This window comes from Pristiophorus japonicus, chromosome 8 (assembly GCF_044704955.1).
Source record: "Pristiophorus japonicus isolate sPriJap1 chromosome 8, sPriJap1.hap1, whole genome shotgun sequence".
NCBI lineage: Eukaryota > Metazoa > Chordata > Chondrichthyes > Pristiophoridae > Pristiophorus > Pristiophorus japonicus.
This window is the reverse complement of record NC_091984.1, coordinates 97470613-97489386: the sequence shown is the minus strand read 5'-3', so window position 1 is coordinate 97489386 and position 18774 is coordinate 97470613. Positions and strand designations below refer to the sequence as shown.

Here is an 18774-nt window from a genome sequence, read left to right as displayed (position 1 = left end):
GGAACATGAGTAGGCCATCTAGCCCCTCGAGCCTGCTCCGCCCTTCAACAAGATCATGGCTGATCTGGCCGTGGACTCAGCTCCACTTACCCGCCCGCTCCCTGTAACCCTTAATTCCCTTATTGGTTAAAAATCTATCTATCTGTGACTTGAATACAATCAATGAGCTAGCCTCAACTGCTTCCTTGGGCAGAGAATTCCACAGATTCACAACCCTCTGGGAGAAGAAATTCCTTCTCAACTCGGTTTTAAATTGGCTCCCCCGTATTTTGAGGCTGTGCCCCCTAGTTCTAGTCTCCCCTACCAGTGGAAACAACCTCTCTGCCTCTATCTTGTCTATCCCTTTCATTATTTTAAATGTTTCTATAAGATCACCCCTCATCATTCTGAACTCCAACGAGTAAAGACCCAGTCTACTCAATCTATCATCATAAGGTAACCCCCTCATCTCCGGAATCAGCCTAGTGAATCGTCTCTGTACCCCTTCCAAAGCCAGTATATCCTTCCTTTAGTAAGGTGACCAAAACTGCACGCAGTACTCCAGGTGCGGCCTCACCAATACCCTATACAGTTGCAGCAGGACCTCCCTGCTTTTGTACTCCATCCCTCTCGCAATGAAGGCCAACATTCCATTCGCCTTCTTGATTACCTGCTGCACCTGCAAACTAACCCTTTGGGATTCATGCACAAGGACCCCCAGGTCCCTCTGCACCTCACCATGTTGTAATTTCTCCCCATTCAAATAATATTCCCTTTTACTGTTTTTTTCCCAAGATGGATGACCTCACACTTTCCGACATTGTATTCCATCTGCCAAACCTTAGCCCATTCGCTTAACCTATCTAAATCTCTTTGCAGCCTCTCTGTGTCCTCTACACAACCCGCTTTCCCACTAATCTTTGTGTCATCTGCAAATTTTGTTACACTACACTCTGTCCCCTCTTCCAGGTCATCTATGTATATTGTAAACAATTGTGGTCCCAGCACCGATCCCTGTGGCACACCACGAACCACCGATTTCCAACCCGAAAAGGACCCATTTATCCCGACTCTCTGCTTTCTGTTCGCCAGCCAATTCTCTATCCATTTTAATACATTTCCTCTGACTCCACGTTCCTCTATCTTCTGCAGTAACCTTTTGTGTGGCACCTTATCGAATGCCTTTTGGAAATCTAAATACACCACATCCATCGGTACACCTCTATCCACCATGCTCGTTATATCCTCAAAGAATTCCAGTAAATTAGTTAAACATGATTTCCCCTTCATAAATCCATGCTGCGTTTGCTTGATTGCACTATTCCTATCTAGATGTCCCGCTATTTCTTCCTTAATGATAGTTTCAAGCATTTTCCCCACTACAGATGTTAAACTAACCAGCCTATAGTTACCTGCCTTTTGTCTGCCCCCTTTTTTAAACAGAGGCGTTACATTAGCTGCTTTTCAATCCGCTGGTACCTCCCCAGAGTCCAGAGAATTTTGGTAGATTATAACGAATGCATCTGCTATAACTTCCGCCATCTCTTTTAATACCCTGGGATGCATTTCATCAGGACCAGGGGACTTGTCTACCTTGAGTCCCATTAGCCTGTCCAGCACTATCCCCCTAGTGATAGTGATTATCTCAAGGTCCTCCCTTCCCACATTCCCATGACCAGCAATTTTTGGCATGGTTTTTGTGTCTTCCACTGTGAAGACCGAAGCAAAATAATTGTTTAAGGTCTCAGCCATTTCCGCATTTCCCATTATTAAATCCCCCTTCTCATCTTCGAAGGGACCAACATTTACTTTAGTCACTCTTTGCCGTTTTATATATCGGTAAAAGCTTTTACTATCTGTTTTTATGTTTTGCGCAAGTTTACCTTCGTTCCTTTCTTTATTGCTTTTTTAGTCATTCTTTGCTGTTGTTTAAAATTTTCCCAATCTTCTAGTTTCCCACTAACCTTGGCCACCTTATACGCATTGGTCTTTAATTTGATACTCTCCTTTATTTCCTTGGTTATCCACGGCTGGTTATCCCTTCTCTTACCGGCCTTCTTTTTCAGTGGAATATATTTTTGTTGCGCACTATGAAAGAGCTCCTTAAAAATCCTCCACTGTTCCTCAATTGTGCCACCGTTTAGTCTGTGTTTCCAGTCTACTTTAGCCAACTCTGCCCTCATCCCACTGTAGTCCCCTTTGTTTAAGCATAGTACGCTCGTTTCTGACACAACTTCCTCACCCTCAATCTGTATTACAAATTCAACCATACTGTGATCACTCATTCCGAGAGGATCTTTTACTAGGAGATCGTTTATTTTTCCTGTCTCATTACACAGGACCAGATCTAAGATAGCTTGCTCCCTTGTAGGTTCTGTAACATACTGTTCTAAGAAACAATCCCGTATGCATTCTATGAATTCCTCCTCCAGGCTACCCCGTGCGATTTGATTTGACCAATCGATATGTAGGTTAAAATCCCCCATGACTACTGCCGTTCCTTTTTCACATGCCTCCATTATTCCCTTGATTATTGTCCGCCCCACCGTGAAGTTATTATTTGGGGGCCTATAAATTACGCCCACCAGTGACTTTTTCCCCTTACTATCTCTAATCTCCACCCACAATGATTCAACATTTTGTTCATTCGAGCCAATATCGTCTCTCACAACTGCCCTGATATCATCCTTTATTAACAGAGCTACCCCACCTCCTTTCCCTTCTTGTCTATCTTTCCGAATCATCAGATACCCCTGTATGTTTCATTCCCAGTCTTGGCCACCCTGCAACCATGTTTCTGTAATGGCCACCAAATCATATCCATTTGTAATTATTTGTGCCATCAACTCATTTACTTTATTTCGAATGCTGCGTGCGTTTAGGTAGAATGTTTTAATCCTAGTTTTTAAACCATGATTTTTAGTTTTGACCCCTCCTGCCGCCCCTTTATAATCAGTGGCCCTTTTTGTTTTTTGCCTTGGGTTTCTCTGCCCTCCACTTTTACTCATCTCCTTTCTGTCTTTTGCTTTTGTCTCCTTTTTGTTTCCCTCCTTTTGGAGGTGATGATCACATCACCTCCAAAGACCTTCAGAGTACATTCAAACTCCCCCGAGGTTGAAGTAGAGCAGCCTTTTAAATGATGCGACATCTGATTTAGAACATGGCGTCCATACCGCTGTGAGTAGTTCCGGTTAGTTCCACTTTTTCCCAGCGTTTTTTTCGGCGAGCAATATTGTTGGCGAGATGTGTGCGAGGTGCCGAAAGTAAGGATGGGCGATATACTGGGCGTTATGTTTCGGCAAATGTGATCTTTACGACAAAAAACAATGGCCGGGCGGTATTATTAAATCTTGGCATTAATTACATGCCAAAAGTAACGTTGGGCGACATTATGGGTGTTGGGATCGCCCATTCTGATGATTCCGCCCAAAAAGTGGGCTGATGGTATTATTTTTTCTCGACGTTATGCATATGCAGAAAGTAACGCTCGCCGATAAGTGACAGAGAAATGGGCATCAGTTTCCATTCTGTGGCTAAATGGGCGCTATCTGGATGTTACACATCATTTCAGTGTTAAAATGGACGTTAAGTGGGTGTTATGTATGCAAAAATAATGGAAAATCTAGCCCCATGTCTCCATGTTTTAGTTTCCCCTATGAGTGGAAATAACCTCTCTGCATTCACCTTGGCAAGCCCCCTCATTATCTTCCATGTTTCGCTAAGATCACCTCTCATTCTTCTGAACTCCAATGAGTATAGGCCCAACTTACTCAACCTACCTTCGTAAGTCAACCCCCTCACCTCCGGAATCAACCAAGTGAACCTTCTCTGAACAGCCTCCAATGCAAGTATATCCTTCCTTAAATACGGAGACCAAAATTGTATGCAGTACTCTAGGTGTGGCCTCACCAATACCTGCATGATTTAGTTTGTTACCTTCCAAGGAATAAATGGCTTCCTTATGGAGTGGGGATTAAACCTGAGATCTGCTTGTTCTGTGTGGCTCAGCGTCACAAAGAATGGTACAAATAACAACTAAGCTATTAAGGGATCGCCAATAAACAATTTTACTTTTAACATTAACACTGCTGATTTATTAATTATGTACATTCATCCGGGCTGTTACCTGACACTGGCAGACAAAGAGATCGAAGGCAGATTTAAGCAAACAATCTAATAAAACAAACTGAAATAACTCACCATGTCAGCTGTCATCATTTTTGCCACAATATGAGTTACAATTTTTCCAGAAGGTCTTTGTCCTTTTCTACGCCTCAATATTCGTGGAAAGAATGGTCCATGTGCTCTATTATTGACAAGAATAATGAACAAAAAGAACTGAATTCATTCTGTAACATTAAATAATGTTGTATTTAGGTTTTCACATCATGGAAACACAGCATTCCTTTCTATCAGAGCTCCTTAATGATACTTAACTCCTTTTGAGGAAACCTTTATTGGTATAAAATTTGCCAGAACATAAATCTATCAGGATTATCAAAGGTCTTTTCAAAATGGATGATGTTAACGATAAAATTGATAGCTTGTTTATTCACACCTGGCGTGCTTAGGACCTAGCGCTGCATTCAGCACTAGGGTCGAAGTTCGCATTGGTGACGTTAAGTTGGCATTGCACGCTGATTGACGTCACCACTCCGCCATTTTTTTTCCCCAGGGCTCTGTCAGTTCGGCAGCACAAAGGGGGAGAGGAATATGGCGGCCACCGTGGGATTCGCCACCAGCTGGCGAAAGAATGGCGACTGCCATTTTATCGCTATTTCATGGCGCTACGGAGTGTCGGTAAATATTCCAGGGTACTTAATTTTTAGAAAAGATAGGCAAAATGGAAAAGGAGGTGGGGTAGTCCTGATATTAAAGAATGAGATAAAGGCAGTAGGGGGAAAGGATCTTAGCCAAGAAAATCAGGATGTAGAATTAGTATGGGTGGAGCTAAGAAATAACAAATAACAAAGGACAGAAAACACTGGTGGGTGTAGTTTATAGGCCCCCTAACGGTAATCATTGTGTTGGACAGAGTATAAATCAGGAAACTAGAACAGCATGTAACAAGGGTAATGCAATGATCCTGGGAGACTTTAACGTTCATATAGACTGGGCATACCAAACTGGCAAAAGGAGCTTGGAGGATGAGTTGATGGAATGCATTCAAGACAGTTTTCCAGAACAATGGGCCCAAGTTTCGGGCCGTGCCTATAATGGGGAGAAGGGAGGGAGGGGAGAAAGGAGAGGAGAGGGAGGCTGAACGGGCTGGGCCCGGCCCAAGACTTGATTTAAAGGTAGGTGGCCGGGGGTCGGGTCGGCGGGGGGGGGGGGGGGGTGGGGGTGTCGGGTCGGGTCCGGGGTGGGGGGGGGGGGGAGCAGGAGTCGGGTCCGGGGGGGGGGGGCGGGGGTCGGGTCAGGAGGAAGCAGGAGCTTCCTGCAGGTGCTCTGGAGCTGGGCGCAGCGCAGCACGAGCTGTGGGGGGCGGAGCCAGGTCCCTGCGCTGAAAACAGTGCCGGGACCTCTGCACAGGCGCGCTACAGTAGGCGCGCATGTGCAGTAGCTCCAGGCGCCCAAAACTGTGTGGGAGGGGCCCGAAGCACGCAGCCCCTAGCCCTGGCCGAATGGCCTCACTGGGGCTGCGTGGATCAGGCTGCACCTCCCAGGCTCAGCTCCTGCTTCCTCCTGACCTGACCACCCCCCCCCCACCCCCGAACAGACTCCCACCGCCCCCCCCGCACCCGACCCCCGGCCACCTACCTTTAAATCAAGTCTTGGGCCCGGCCGGGCCCAGCCCGTTCAGCCTCCCTCTCCTCTCTCCCTTCCCTCCCTTCTCCCCCTCCCTTCCTTCTCCCCCTCCCTCCCTTCTCCCCCTCCCTCCCTCCCTCCTCTCCTCCCCTCCCTTCTCTCCCTCCCTCCCTCTCCCCTTCCTCCCCCTCCCTACTTTCTCCCCTTCCCTTCCTCTCCCCCTCCCTCCCCCCTCTCCCTGCCCCCCTCTCTCTCCCCCCTCCCTCTCCCCCTTCCCTCCCTCTACCCCCCTCCCTCCATCCCCCTCCTCCCCCCCCTCCACCCCTCTTCTCGCTGTCAGAAACACAGACATTGACAGACAGAGAGTGAGAGACACACATACAGACAGACAGAGAGATAGAGACACTGACAAGAGACACACTGGGGGCGGGGGGGTCGTCCCAGCACACTGTTGGAGGGCTCCCGGTGCTGCAGTCGGTAAGTAGAAAATGTTTTATTCATTGATTTTTTAATTATTTTATTTTTTATTAATTTTTTTTGATTGATTTATTGGTTGATTTATTGATGTATTTATCATTTATTATTGATGATGGCTCTTTATTTGTAAAACTGAAGTGTTTAATGTTTGTAAACTTCCCTTTAAACCCCCCCCCCCCCCATTCTCTATGCCTGATTTGTAACCTATGCCTGACTTTCTAAGTGTCGGCAAGGTTTTTCTGAGCATACAAAAATCTACACTGACTCCATTCTAAGTTAGTTTGGAGTAAGTTTTCACTGCCTAAACTTTCAAAACGGGCGTAAGTGGCTGGACACGCCCCCTTTTGAAAAATAAATCTGTTCCAAACTGAAACTGTTCTAACTGACTAGAACTGGAGCAAACTAAATGCTGAGAATTGCAATTTCTAAGATACTCCATTCTAAACCAGTTGCTCCAAAAAAACAGGAACAACTCAGGCCGAAACTTGGCCCCAACATGTCAAGGAACCAATTAGGGAACAGGCTATTTTAGATCTAGTATTGTGCAGTGAGACAGGGTTAATTAGTAATCTTATAGTAAAGGATCCTCTGGCGAACAGTGATCATTATATGATAGAATTTCAAATTAAGTTTGAGAGTGATGTGGTTAAGTTCGAAACTAGGCCTTAAATTTAAACAAAGGCAATTATGGAGGCATGGAGGGTGAGCTGGCTGAGGTAGATTGGGAAATTTGATTAAAAGATATGACAGTAGATAAGCAATGGCAAACATTTAAATAAATAATTCATCATTCTCAACAAATATACATTCACTTGAAGAATAAAAACTCCACTGGAAAAGGGTTGCAACCATGGCTAACTAGAGAAGTTAAGGATTGTGTTAGATTAAAAGAAAAAGCTTACAATGTTGCCAAAAGTGTAGTAAGCCTGAGGATTGGGAGGGTTTTGAAAATCAGCAAGGATGACCAAGAAATTGATGAAGAGGGAAAAAACAGACTGTGAGAATAAACTAGCAAGAAATATAAAAACAGATTGTAAGAACTTTTACAAGTATGTAAAAAGGAAGAGATTAGCAAAAGTAAACATTGGCCCCTCAGAGACAGAGAAATTATAATGGTGAATAAGGAAATGGCAGAGACGTTAAGAAATATTTTGTGTCTGTCTTCATAATAGAAGACACAAAGAACATACTGGAAATAGTGGGAAACCCTTAGGTTCCATGTTTTCCCAGGAGTTGCTCCGTTTTTTCTGGAGCAACTAGATTTTTTTGGAGTATCTTAAAAATCGCAATTCTGCCCATTTAATTTGCTCCAGTGTAAGTGAGTTAGGTTTTTTTTTCGTTTTTAGTTTTTTTTTCAAAAGGGAGCATTACCAGCCACTTACGCCTGTTTTGGCCATTTAAGCAGGTTTAGACAGCTAAAGGTTATTCCAAACTAACTTAGGCCAGCGTATGTGGCCACTTGTGTCCGCACAGAAAAACCTTACGGTGAGCTAAGAAATCAGCGCAGGTAGCCAGAGATAGCGGGGGGGGGGGGGAAGGGAAGTGAGAGGACCTTGCAAAGACCTTCACAACAACATTAAAGAAGCATAAATACATTTAAAACATCAAGCACTAAACAAAGCACAAAAATAAGCATTCAATAACAAATAAAAATACAAGGAAGCTGAGAGGACCTGCACCTAGCACCAAGACTTACAAAGCACTAAACAAAGCACAAAAAGTATAAGCAATTAATTAACAAATAAAAAATAGAAGGAACCCTGCACCTAAAGCACCAAGACCAAAGTAATAATCAATCAATAAATAACAAATAAAAAATAGAAGGCCTACCTTAGGGAACGCAGCGGGCCGCCGATGAGGGAGCCCATTCGGCCAGGGCTAGGGGCCCTCCCACACAGCCTGTAGAGCGTCGCAGAGATTTGGGCTGCGAGGAGCTACTGCACATGTGCGCACACTCTAGCGCGCATGTGCAGAGGTCCCGGCACTGGCTCCGCCCCCCACTGGATGTGCTGCGCCACGCCAAGGCCGAAGACATCCTGAGAAGCAGGGAGAATTGGAAGATAACTTTTCGGCGCCCTTTTTAGTCTAGAAAGTTGGCGCACCTGCTTTACCGGGGGGGGGGGGGGGGGGGGGGAACTTGGGCCCCAAGAGTCTAAAGAGAGTGAGGAACTTAAAGTAGTTCATATTAGTAAAGCAAAAGTACTGGAAAAATTAATGGGACTAAAAGCCAACAAATCCCCTGAACCTGATGGCTTGTTACACCCTAGGGTTTTAAAAGAGGTGGCTGCACAGATAGTGAATGCATTGGTTTTGATTTTCCAGAAATCCCTAGATTTTAAAATGGGCCTCAAGGATTGGAAGGTAGCAAATGTAACCCCGCTATTCAAGAAAAAAAGAGAAAACAGGGAACTCTCGGCCAGGTAGCCTGACATCAGCAGTACGGAAAATCGGCGAGCCATCAATAGAGACTGCGTTTTGTGCGGGCAGTTTGTCTCAACCATGCAAATAAATAAAGGATAATTGAGAAATTGGGACAGGTCCCCTGCTGACTCTTTTAGCTGGCTGTTTAACCCTGCTCATCTCTCAATTGTTTCCCGCTACGAGATTAAAGTTGACCCCATCGAGTCTGCTCCGCCAATCAATAAGATCTTGCCTGACCTTCTATCTCAACTCCACTTTCCTGCTTGATCCTCATATCCCTTAATTCCCTTAGTATCCAAAAATCTATCAATCTCAGTTCTGAATATACTAATCGACTGAGGTCTTGTCTGATAATTTTTTGAAAAGGTAACAAGGAGGGTTGAAGAGGGCAGTGCGTTTTATGTAGTCGACATGAATTTTAGCAAGGCTTTTGACAAAGTCCCACATGGTGGACTGGTTAGCAAAGTAAAAGCCCATATGATCCAAGGGAAAGTGGCAAGTTGGATCCAAAATCGGCTCAGTGGCAGGAAGCAAAGGGCAATGGTCGACGGATGTTTTTGTGACTGGAATGCAATTTCCAGTGGGGTTCTGCAGGGTTCAGTACTAGATCCCTTGCTTTTTGTGGTATTAATCAATGATTTAGACTTCAATGTAGGGGGCATGATTAAGAAGTTTGCAGATACAAGAATAGGCCGTGTGGTTAAATAGTGAGGAAGAAAGCTGGAGATTGCAGTAAGATATCAAGTGGGCAGAAAAATGGCAAATGGAATTCAATCTGGAGAAGTGTGTGGTAATGTATTTGGGGAGGGCTAACAAGGAAAGGAAATACCGATAAGTGTAGAGGAACAGAGGGAGCTTGGAGTGCATATCCACAGATCCCAAAAGGTAGCAGGACAGGTAGATAAGGTGGTTAAGAAAGCATACGGGATACTTTCCTTTATTAGCCAAGGCATAGAATATAAGAGCATGGAGGTTATGCTTGAACTGTATAAAAGACTAGTTAGACCACAGCTAGACAGTTCTGGTCACCACATCACAGGAAAGATATGATTGTACTAGAGAGGGTACAAGGGAGATTTGCAAGGATGTTGCTAGGACTGGAGAATTTCAGCTATGAGGAAAGATTGGATAGACTAAGGTTGTTTTCTTTGGAACAGAGGAAGCTAAGGGGAGGTTTGATTGAGGTGTATAAAATTGAGGGGCCTAGATTGGGTGGATAGGAAGGACCTATTTTCTCTCGCAGAGAGGTCAATAATCAGGGGCATAGAATTAAAGTAATTGGTAGAAGGATTAGAGGGGCGATGAGGAAAAATTTTTCACCCAGAGGGTGGTGGTGATCTGGAACTCAATGCCTGAAAGAATGGTAGAAGCCAAAACACTCATCATATTTAAAAACTACTTGGATATGCACTTGAAGTGCAGTAGCCTACAAGGCCACGGACCAAGAACTGGAAACCGGGATTAGGCTGAATAGCAATTTTTCATCCAGTACAGACACGATGGGTTGAATGGCTTCCTTCTGTGCCATAAATTTCTATGAGCGTCCACAGCCCTCTGGGGTAGAAAATTCCAAAGATTTCCAACTCTTGAGTGAAGACATTTCTGCTTATCTTAGTCCTAAATGGCCGATTTCTTATCCTGTGACTATGACCCCTACTACTAGACTCTCCAGCTAGGGGAAATAGCCTCTCAACACTTAAATGGTCTGCTTAGTGATGGTTCCAGTTGACCCATGCGTCATACAGGAGTTTTGCAGTCGCGTGTGGGTTCTGAAGAGAAATTATAAGCTATGTGGAGGGGATAGCCTCATCTTTAAGCAGCTAGCCTTTAACCTGCTGTTAAGGAGCAAATAGTGTGGAGATGGACAATTGATGCAATATAAATGCATCATGGCAGCTTCCAGGAAAACGGGCATAGACCTGCAACACACACTGGCTGCACGTTAATAGAGTAGAAGCCCTTGCAATTCCTGAAGTGGTCATTTTGTTTGAAAAAGCTTGCTTTGTGATGTGAATGCTGTTATGTCTAGAATAAAGAATCTGACCAGGTACTGTAAGCTCAAAGTAATGTGTGACCATAGTCCTTTATTACAGGTCTCCAGAGTGCATCTCCAGCCTCCTTATGTATAGTTGCTCCCAAGAGATTGTGGGATCCCTTGGAACTCTAGGGTATGAGCCGTCTCGTGTTTAAACAAGGTATTTACAGGTTTACATATATAACAATACTCCCCGCGCCCCCCGCCAAAGTCAATAGTGTAACTATTTACAATGTGAGTCAATCTGGGGCCTTCCTTTCCCTGGTTGATTGTCTCGGTGTAAATGCTGGTTTTGGTGAGTCATTTGTTGGGCCCTCGCTGGGCTGCTGTGCAGCTGGCCTTGCGGGGCTGCTGGGTGTGGTGAGTCCTGCTGGGCTGCTGCAGGTGATGGGTTCTGCTTCGTGGTGAACCGCTGGGTCGGTTGCCACTTGTGTGTGTGTTGGGGGGTTAAAAAAGGTAGAGTCTATTGTTGGTTGTTCTGGATAGTCCGTGAATCTGCGTTTGGTTTGGTCCAAGTATTTTCTGCAGGTGAGTCCATTTGAAAGTTTGACCAGAAACACCCTACTCCCCTCTTTGGCTACGACAGTGCCGGGAAGCCACTTGGGACCTTGTCCATAGTTCATCACAAATACAGGATCATTAATCTCGATTTTGCGTGACACATTTGCGCGATCATGATATGTATTCTGTTGAAGCCGCCTGCTCGCTACCTGTTCGTGTAGATCAGGGTGGACTAACGAGAGCCTTGTCTTAAGTGCCCTTTTCATGAGCATTTCAGCGGGGGGAACCCCAGTGAGCGAGTGGGGTCTTGTGTGGTAACTAAGCAGGACTCGGGATAGGCGAGTCTGCAGTGAGCCTTCAGTTATCCTCTCCAAGCTCTGCTTGATTGTTTGCACTGCTCGCTCTGCCTGACCATTGGACGCTAGTTTAAATGGGGCAGATGTGACATGTTCAATCGTGTGGGGCTCAGGTTAAATCGCTCGAAGTGCGTTTTCCTGGTGCCTGAAGTGGAGATCCTGGGGAGAAGAATCACGGCGGACGGCATCAGGCCCACCGATTCGAAGACGGAGGCAATCAAGAAAGAATGCACCGTGACCACAGAACATGACGGAGCTGCGGTTGTTTCTAGAACTCCTGAACTACTTTGGTAACTTCTTACTGGGTCTTAGCACACTGTTAGACCCACTGCACTCTTTACTGCGTAAAGGCGATGAATGGGTATGGAATAAAAGCCAAGAAAATGCCTTTGAGAAAGCTAGGAAACTGTTATGCTCAAACAAATTGCTTGTGTTGTATGATCCATGTAAGCGTTTAGTACTAGCATATGATGCGTCATCATACGGTGTCTGGTGTGTAGTGCTACAAGCTAATGAATCTGGGAAATTGCAACCGGTTGCTTATGCATCCAGAAGTCTGTCTAAGGCTGAGAGGGCCTACCGCATGATTGAAAAAGAAGCGTTAGCGTGTGTTTTTGGGGTAAAGAAAATGCATCATTATCTGTTTGGGCTCAAATTTGAATTGGAAACTGACCATAAGCCAGTTATATCCCTCTTTTCTAAAAGTAAGGGGATAAATATTGTCATGTATCTTACATTAACTGTATCCTAACATGCTATACATGACTGTAATAAGATATGACCTGTAACCACCCGGGGTGCACTTGCAAGAGACAGGTGTATAAGCACAGGTCTCAGGCAAGTGCAGCATTCCAGAGCTGTGAAATAAAGGTGCAGGTCCAGAGTGACCTTGACTTCACTACATGCCTCGTGTGAATCTGTACTGAGGGGACAGGACTTTACAGTGGCAACGAGTTACGGGATTACAGAATCCACAGAATGGCGAACAACGGATCAGATGAAAAGTACAATGCGGGAGACAATTGGGAGGACTTTATAGAAAGGCTCCAGCAAAGCTTTGTAACCAAAGACAGGTTAGGCAACGGTAAGGCAGACAAGAGAAGAGCCCATCTCTTGACCAGCTGTGGCTCAAAAACATACGCTTTAATGAAGGATCTGTTGGCACCCGAGAAACCAGCAAGCAAGTCATTTGAAGAATTGAGCACACTGGTAAGAGACCACCTGAAGCCAGCGAGCAGCCTACACATGGCCAGACACAGGTTCTACAACTACAGACGCTGTGTGGGCCAGAGCATACCCGACTTCGTGGCGGAACTTCGGAGGTTAGCTAGTTTATGTGAGTTCTCCGATTAACTGAGGAGAGAAATGCTGAGAGACTTTTTCATTGAAGGAATAGGCCACGCAGGCATATTCCGAAAGCTCATAGAGACCAAGAACCTGACCTTAGAGGCAGCAGCACTGATTGCACAGACATTCTTGGTAGGGGAAGAAGAAACGAGGTTGATTTACAATGCAGGTACAACAACTAATGAAATATCGGAACAAGAAGTTCACAGCACTAAACAAGCTGCTACCCCTACACACAGACAAAACCGGGAGAACAGGCTCTCGACAACAGGCAGAAGCCATCAAGGGCCACAGGAACGTCCGTTCACACCTCATCAACCAACAATGCGAGCAATCAACTACAAACTGAGAGAAGCTCAAGAGAGATCAGCCAGACGTAGTTCATTCTCTGGGAACATTTTGAACAATGGAACAGGTCTGTGCTGGAGGTGTGGGGGTGGGCACTCGTCAAGGGGATGTCGATTTCAGCAGACTGTTTGCAGAAATTGTGAATATACAGGGCATTTGGCCCGCATGTGCAAAAAATCGGCAGCTCGGCTGGTATACGAATCGGATGGGTCGGAAAGCGGACCAGAAGATGGTGGGGACAGTACCCTGGACACCAATGTACAGCGGGTCAACACAATCAATGGCCGCTGCTCCTACAACAGGACGCCTCCTATAATGATGAGGGTCCTACTAAACGGGATATCTGTCAACATGGAGCTGGATACGGAAGTGAGTCAATCTCTCATGGGCGCTCAACAATTTGAACAACTGTGGCCACACAAAAGAGACAGACCAAAACTCACAAGGGTCGACACCAAACTAAGGACCTATACCAAACAAATCGCACCAGTCCTCGGCAGCGCCATGCTCTCTGTCACACACAAAGGGACGGTGAACTGACTTCCCCTGTGGATTGTCCCCGGAGACCCCCCAGCACTGCTGGGGAGAAGCTGGCTGGCAAAACTAAACTGGAAATGGGATGATGTCCATGCCATGTCATTAGAGGAACGGACCTCCTGCTCAACAGTTATAAAGCGATTTGAACATCTCTTTCAGCCAAGTGTGGGCACTTTCAAAGAGGCCAAAGTCAAAATCTACATCACACAGGATGCTAGACCGATCCATCACAAGGCCAGAGCTGTACCCTATGTGACGAGGGAAAAGATTGAACACGAACTAGACAGGCTTCTGCGGGAAGGCATTATATCACCTGTGGAATTTAGCGACTGGGCAAGTCCCATCGTCCCAGTCATAAAGCCTGATGGATCCATACGAATCTGTAGGGACTACAAATCTACCATAAACAGAGTCTCCCTACAGGACCAGTACCCGCTGCTCAGAGCGGAGGACTTATTTGCCACATTGGCTGGAGGTAAACTTTTCTCCAAATTAGACCTCACATCTAAGTATACGACACAAGAATTGACGAGGAATCCAAGCTACTCACCACCATTAACACACATCGAGGCCTTTTCATGTACAATCGATGCCCATTCAGCATCAGGTCGGCAGCTGCCATATTCCAGCGCAACATGGAGAGTCTGCTCAAGTCCATCCCGGGGACGGTTGTATTTCAAGACAACATACTTATCACGGGCAGGGACACCGACTCCCATCTCCGTAATTTGGAGGAAGTACTAAAGCGGTTGGATCGGGTAGGCCTACGAGTCAAGAAATCCAAGCCAAATCAGAGCCTGGGCGGCCAGCAACCCCACATTATCCTTAGTAAAAAGATGTGTCCTAACCGGTGACTGGGCAGAGGCTCGGGAGACTTGCCCCAAGGAATTAAAACCCTTTCACAGGCGCATGCATGAGCTATCACTTCAAGCAGACTGCCTGATGTGGGGAAGCCGAGTAGTCATGCCTCTGCGAGGCAGAGAGGCATTTGTCCGGGAGCTCCACCGCGGGCACCCGGGGATCGTTCTCATGAAGGCCATAGCCAGATCCCACGTCCGGTGGCCTGGTATTGACGCGGACTTGGAGCTCTGCGTCCAAAGGTGCACCATTTGTGCCCAACTCAGCAATGCCCCCAGGGAGGCTCCACTGAGCCCCTGGCCGTGGCCTACCAAACCGTGGTCGCGGGTGTACGTAGACTATGCGGGCCCATTCATGGGCAAAATGTTCCTCGTAGTTGTAGATGCATTTTCAAAGTGGATCGAATGCACCATTTTAAACTCGAGCACAACCTCCACCTCTGTGGCGAGCCTCGCAACCATGTTTGCAACACACGGAATCCCTGACATATTGGTCAGTGACAATGGTCCGTGCTTCACCAGCGCAGAATTCCAAGACTTTATAATTGACCACGGCATATATCACGTCAAGACGGCACCGTTCAAGCTGGCCTCCAATGGCCAGGCGGAGAGAGCAGTGCAAATCATTAAACAAGGCATGCTTAAAATCCAAGGTCCCACGCTGCAGGGTCGCCTGTCGCGACTGCTGCTGGCATACAGATCTCGTCCGCACTCACTGACTGGGATCCCCCCCGTGCAACTGTTGATGAAAAGGACTTTAAAAACAAGGCTCTCATTAATCCTCCCAGACATGCACAAAATCGTTGAGGCAAAGCGCCGTAAGCTGACTGAGTACCATGACAGAAATTCGAGGGGGAAATGGAATGAGATAGGGGACAAAGTGTTTGTACTAAACTATGGCAGGGGTCCCAAATGGCTTGCAGGGACAGTAACGGGTAAGGAAGGAAACAGGCTACTGGTAGTACAAATGGACAATGGCAAAACCTGCCGGAGGCATGCAGACCAAGTCAAAAGCAGATTTACCAACAACACTGCGGAACCAGAGGCAGACTACAATGTGCAACTCGCACCACACCACAGTTATATATAATAATGTAAGATACATGACATCACCCTCCCCCAAGGTCTTATTGTCTTTATTGTGTCTGCAGACACAAATATAACACATGTTCACAGCTAAGCATTGCACCCAGGGAGGCGCCACTAAGTTGATGGTCCTGGCCCTCCAAACCGTGGTCCAGGGTCCATGTCGACTATGCAGGCCCATTCTTGGGAAAAATGTTCCTTGTGGTTGTAGACGCATATTTCAAATGGATTGAATGTGAGATAATGTCGGCAAGCATGTCCGCTGCCACCATTGAAAGCCTGCGAGCCATGTTTGCCACGCACGGCCTGCCTGACGTCCTTGTGAGTGACAATGGGCCATGCTTCACCAGTGCTAAGTTCAAAGAGTTCATGACCCGCAATGGGATTCGAAAACAACGTTATTTTGTTCACAGTACTTGCAGCAGCACTCGTGTGCTGAGAGATTTGTTTGGTATTGTCACTGGTGGCGATGAATGTCTGGGCTATCGCTATGGCTTTACTCAAGGTTGGGATCTCTACAGCAAAAGTTTGCGAAGTATTACTTCATGGCCATTGCCAAGTACAAAGAAGTCCCTGAGCATATGCTCCAAGTGTCCTTCAAATTCGCAATGTCCTGCAAAGCGCCTTAGCTCGGCAACGTAGCTCGCCACTTCCTGGCCTTTCAGACCTCTTCTACGTGTAGAACCGGTACCTCGCCATCAGAACGTTTTCCTTCGGGTTTAGATGCTCCTGGCCCAGTGTGCATAAATTATCGTACGACTTCTCTGTGGGTTTCGCTGGAGGGAGCAGATTTTTCATGAGGCCATACATTGGTGCCCCGCAAACGGTGAGGAGGATCGCCCTTTGTTTGGCAGCGTTCGCTTCTCCTTCCAGCTCATTGGCCACGAAGGTTTCCCAATCATCTCCCTCCGAAAATTTCTCCAGGATGCTCACGGTTCTCTGCATTGTTGTGCTGGGGTTCGTCATCTTTATCTCGTCGCCAGTTGTTATGTCAAGAATAAAGAATTTGACCAGATACTGTAAGCTCAAAGTAATGTGTGACCGTAGTCCTTTATTACAGGTCTCCAGAGTGCCTCTCCAGCCTGTGAGGTCTCCTTATGTATAGGTGCTCCCAAGGGATTGGGGGATCCCTTGGGGCTCCAGGGGATGAGCCCTCTGTTTGTTAAATAAGGTATTTACAGGTTTACATATATAACAGATGCAGTCAATGACACCTTGGACTTAAAATTCTGCAACCTGTGTAAACTCAAGAGCCCTTTCATGCTGTGTCTATATGTCCATGGAAAAGTGATGAATATGTCGCATCAGTCACCTGTTTAGTAAAAGCATGAATTTCAGAATGACTGATGTTACTAATTTCTCCTGTGGCAGCCTGGATGGAGCCAGACACAAAGAAGTTTAGGGCTGCAGTGATTTTGATTATCACTGCCTTCCCACAGAATCAAAGCCTTCTTATACAGTCCTTCTCAGAGCAGGTATGTTGTTCTGGACATAGGTATTCTATTGGGAGGGTAAGGTTTGTTCCAAGCATGATTCCAAATTATATGCTCTGCCTCCAGATATAGCTGTTTGCTCCCTTTTGCTCCCCTTCCTCCACGCAGAGTGGGATTCCTAGAAGGACCTTCATCAAGCAACAACTTAATAGATCACAACATACAATAGCAACTACAAGCACTTTAAAATCATTTAAGGTCAAAAAACTCAAAAGGTGCTGTTGTGTATGGAGAAAGAGTCATGGACTGAACACTGTGAGTTCAAAGTAAAGTGTGACCTTAGTCTTTAATTGCAAGTCTCCAGAGTGCCTCTCCAATCTATGAAGCCTTCTTAAATACCTGTGCTCCCAAGGGATTATGGGATCCCTTGGGACTCCAGGGAACGAGCCCTCTTGTGGCTGTACAGAGTAAATACAAGTCCACATATATAACAACATTCCCCCCCAAAGTCAATCGTGTAACTATTTACAATGTGAGTCGATCTGGGGCCCTTCTTGCCCTGGTTGATCATCTCGGTGTGAAAGCTGGTGTTGTTGAATCATTTGTTGGGCCCTCGCTGGGCTGCTGTGCAGCTGGCCTTGCTGGGCTGCCTGGTTGTTGGGCCCTGCAGGGCTGCTGTGGATGATGGGTTCTGCTTCGTGATCAACCGTGGTGTCGGTTGCCTCTGGTGTGTGTGTTGGGGGATCATAAAAGGGTGGGTCCAAGGTGGGTTGCTTAGGGTAGTCCGTGAATCTGAGTTTGATTTGGTCCAAGTGTTTCCGGTGAATGAGTCCATTTGAAAGTTTGACCCAAAACACCCTGCTCCCCTCTTTGGCCACAACAGTGCCGGGAAGCCACTTGGGACCTTGTCCATAGTTTAATACAAATACAGGATCATTGACTTCAATCTCGCGTGACACATTTGCGCTATCATGGTATGCACTTTGTTGAAGCCGCCTGCTCTCTACCTCTTCATGTAGATCAGGGTGAACTAACGAGAGCCTTGTCTTAAGTGCTCTTTTCATGAGCTGTTCAGCAGGTGGGATCCCAGTGAGTGAGTGTGGTCTCGTGCGGTAGCTAAGCAGGACTCGAGATAGGGAGTCTGCAGTGAGCCTTCAGTTACCCTCTTCAAGCCTTGCTTGATGGTTTGCACTGCTCTCTCTGCCTGACTATTGGATGCTGGTTTAAACGGGACAGATGTGACATGTTTGATCCCGTTACGGGTCATGAATTCTTTGAACTCAGCACTGGTAAAACATGGCCCGTTGTCGCTCACCAGGACATCGGGTAAGCCGTGTGTGGCAAACATGGCCCGCAAGCTTTCAGTGGTGGCAGCGGACATGCTAGCCGACATTATCTCACGTTCAATCCGCTTGGAGTACGCGTCTACAACCACAAGGAACATTTTACGCAAGAACAGGCCTGCATAGTCGCCGTGTACCCTAGACCACAGTTTGGAGTGCCAAGACCATAAACTTAACGGCGCCTCCCTGGGTACATTGCTTAACTGCGAGCATGTATTACATTTGTGAACGCAGGACTCTAAGTCCGCATCGATACCGGGCCACCACACGTGGGATCTGGCTATCGCTTTCATCATTACGATGCCT

At 46.4% G+C, this 18774-nt stretch overlaps 1 protein-coding gene across 1 annotated transcript in view; it reads right to left on the bottom strand.

Annotated features, from left to right (window-relative positions):
• LOC139268130 (testicular spindle-associated protein SHCBP1L-like) overlaps positions 1–18774 on the bottom strand; it is a 129485-nt gene that overhangs the window by 28420 nt on the left and 82291 nt on the right. Inside the window, exon 6 of the mRNA XM_070886155.1 lies at positions 4180–4285. Within this exon, the coding sequence (XP_070742256.1) occupies positions 4180–4285 (106 nt within the window). The remainder of the gene's footprint in view (positions 1–4179; positions 4286–18774) is intronic.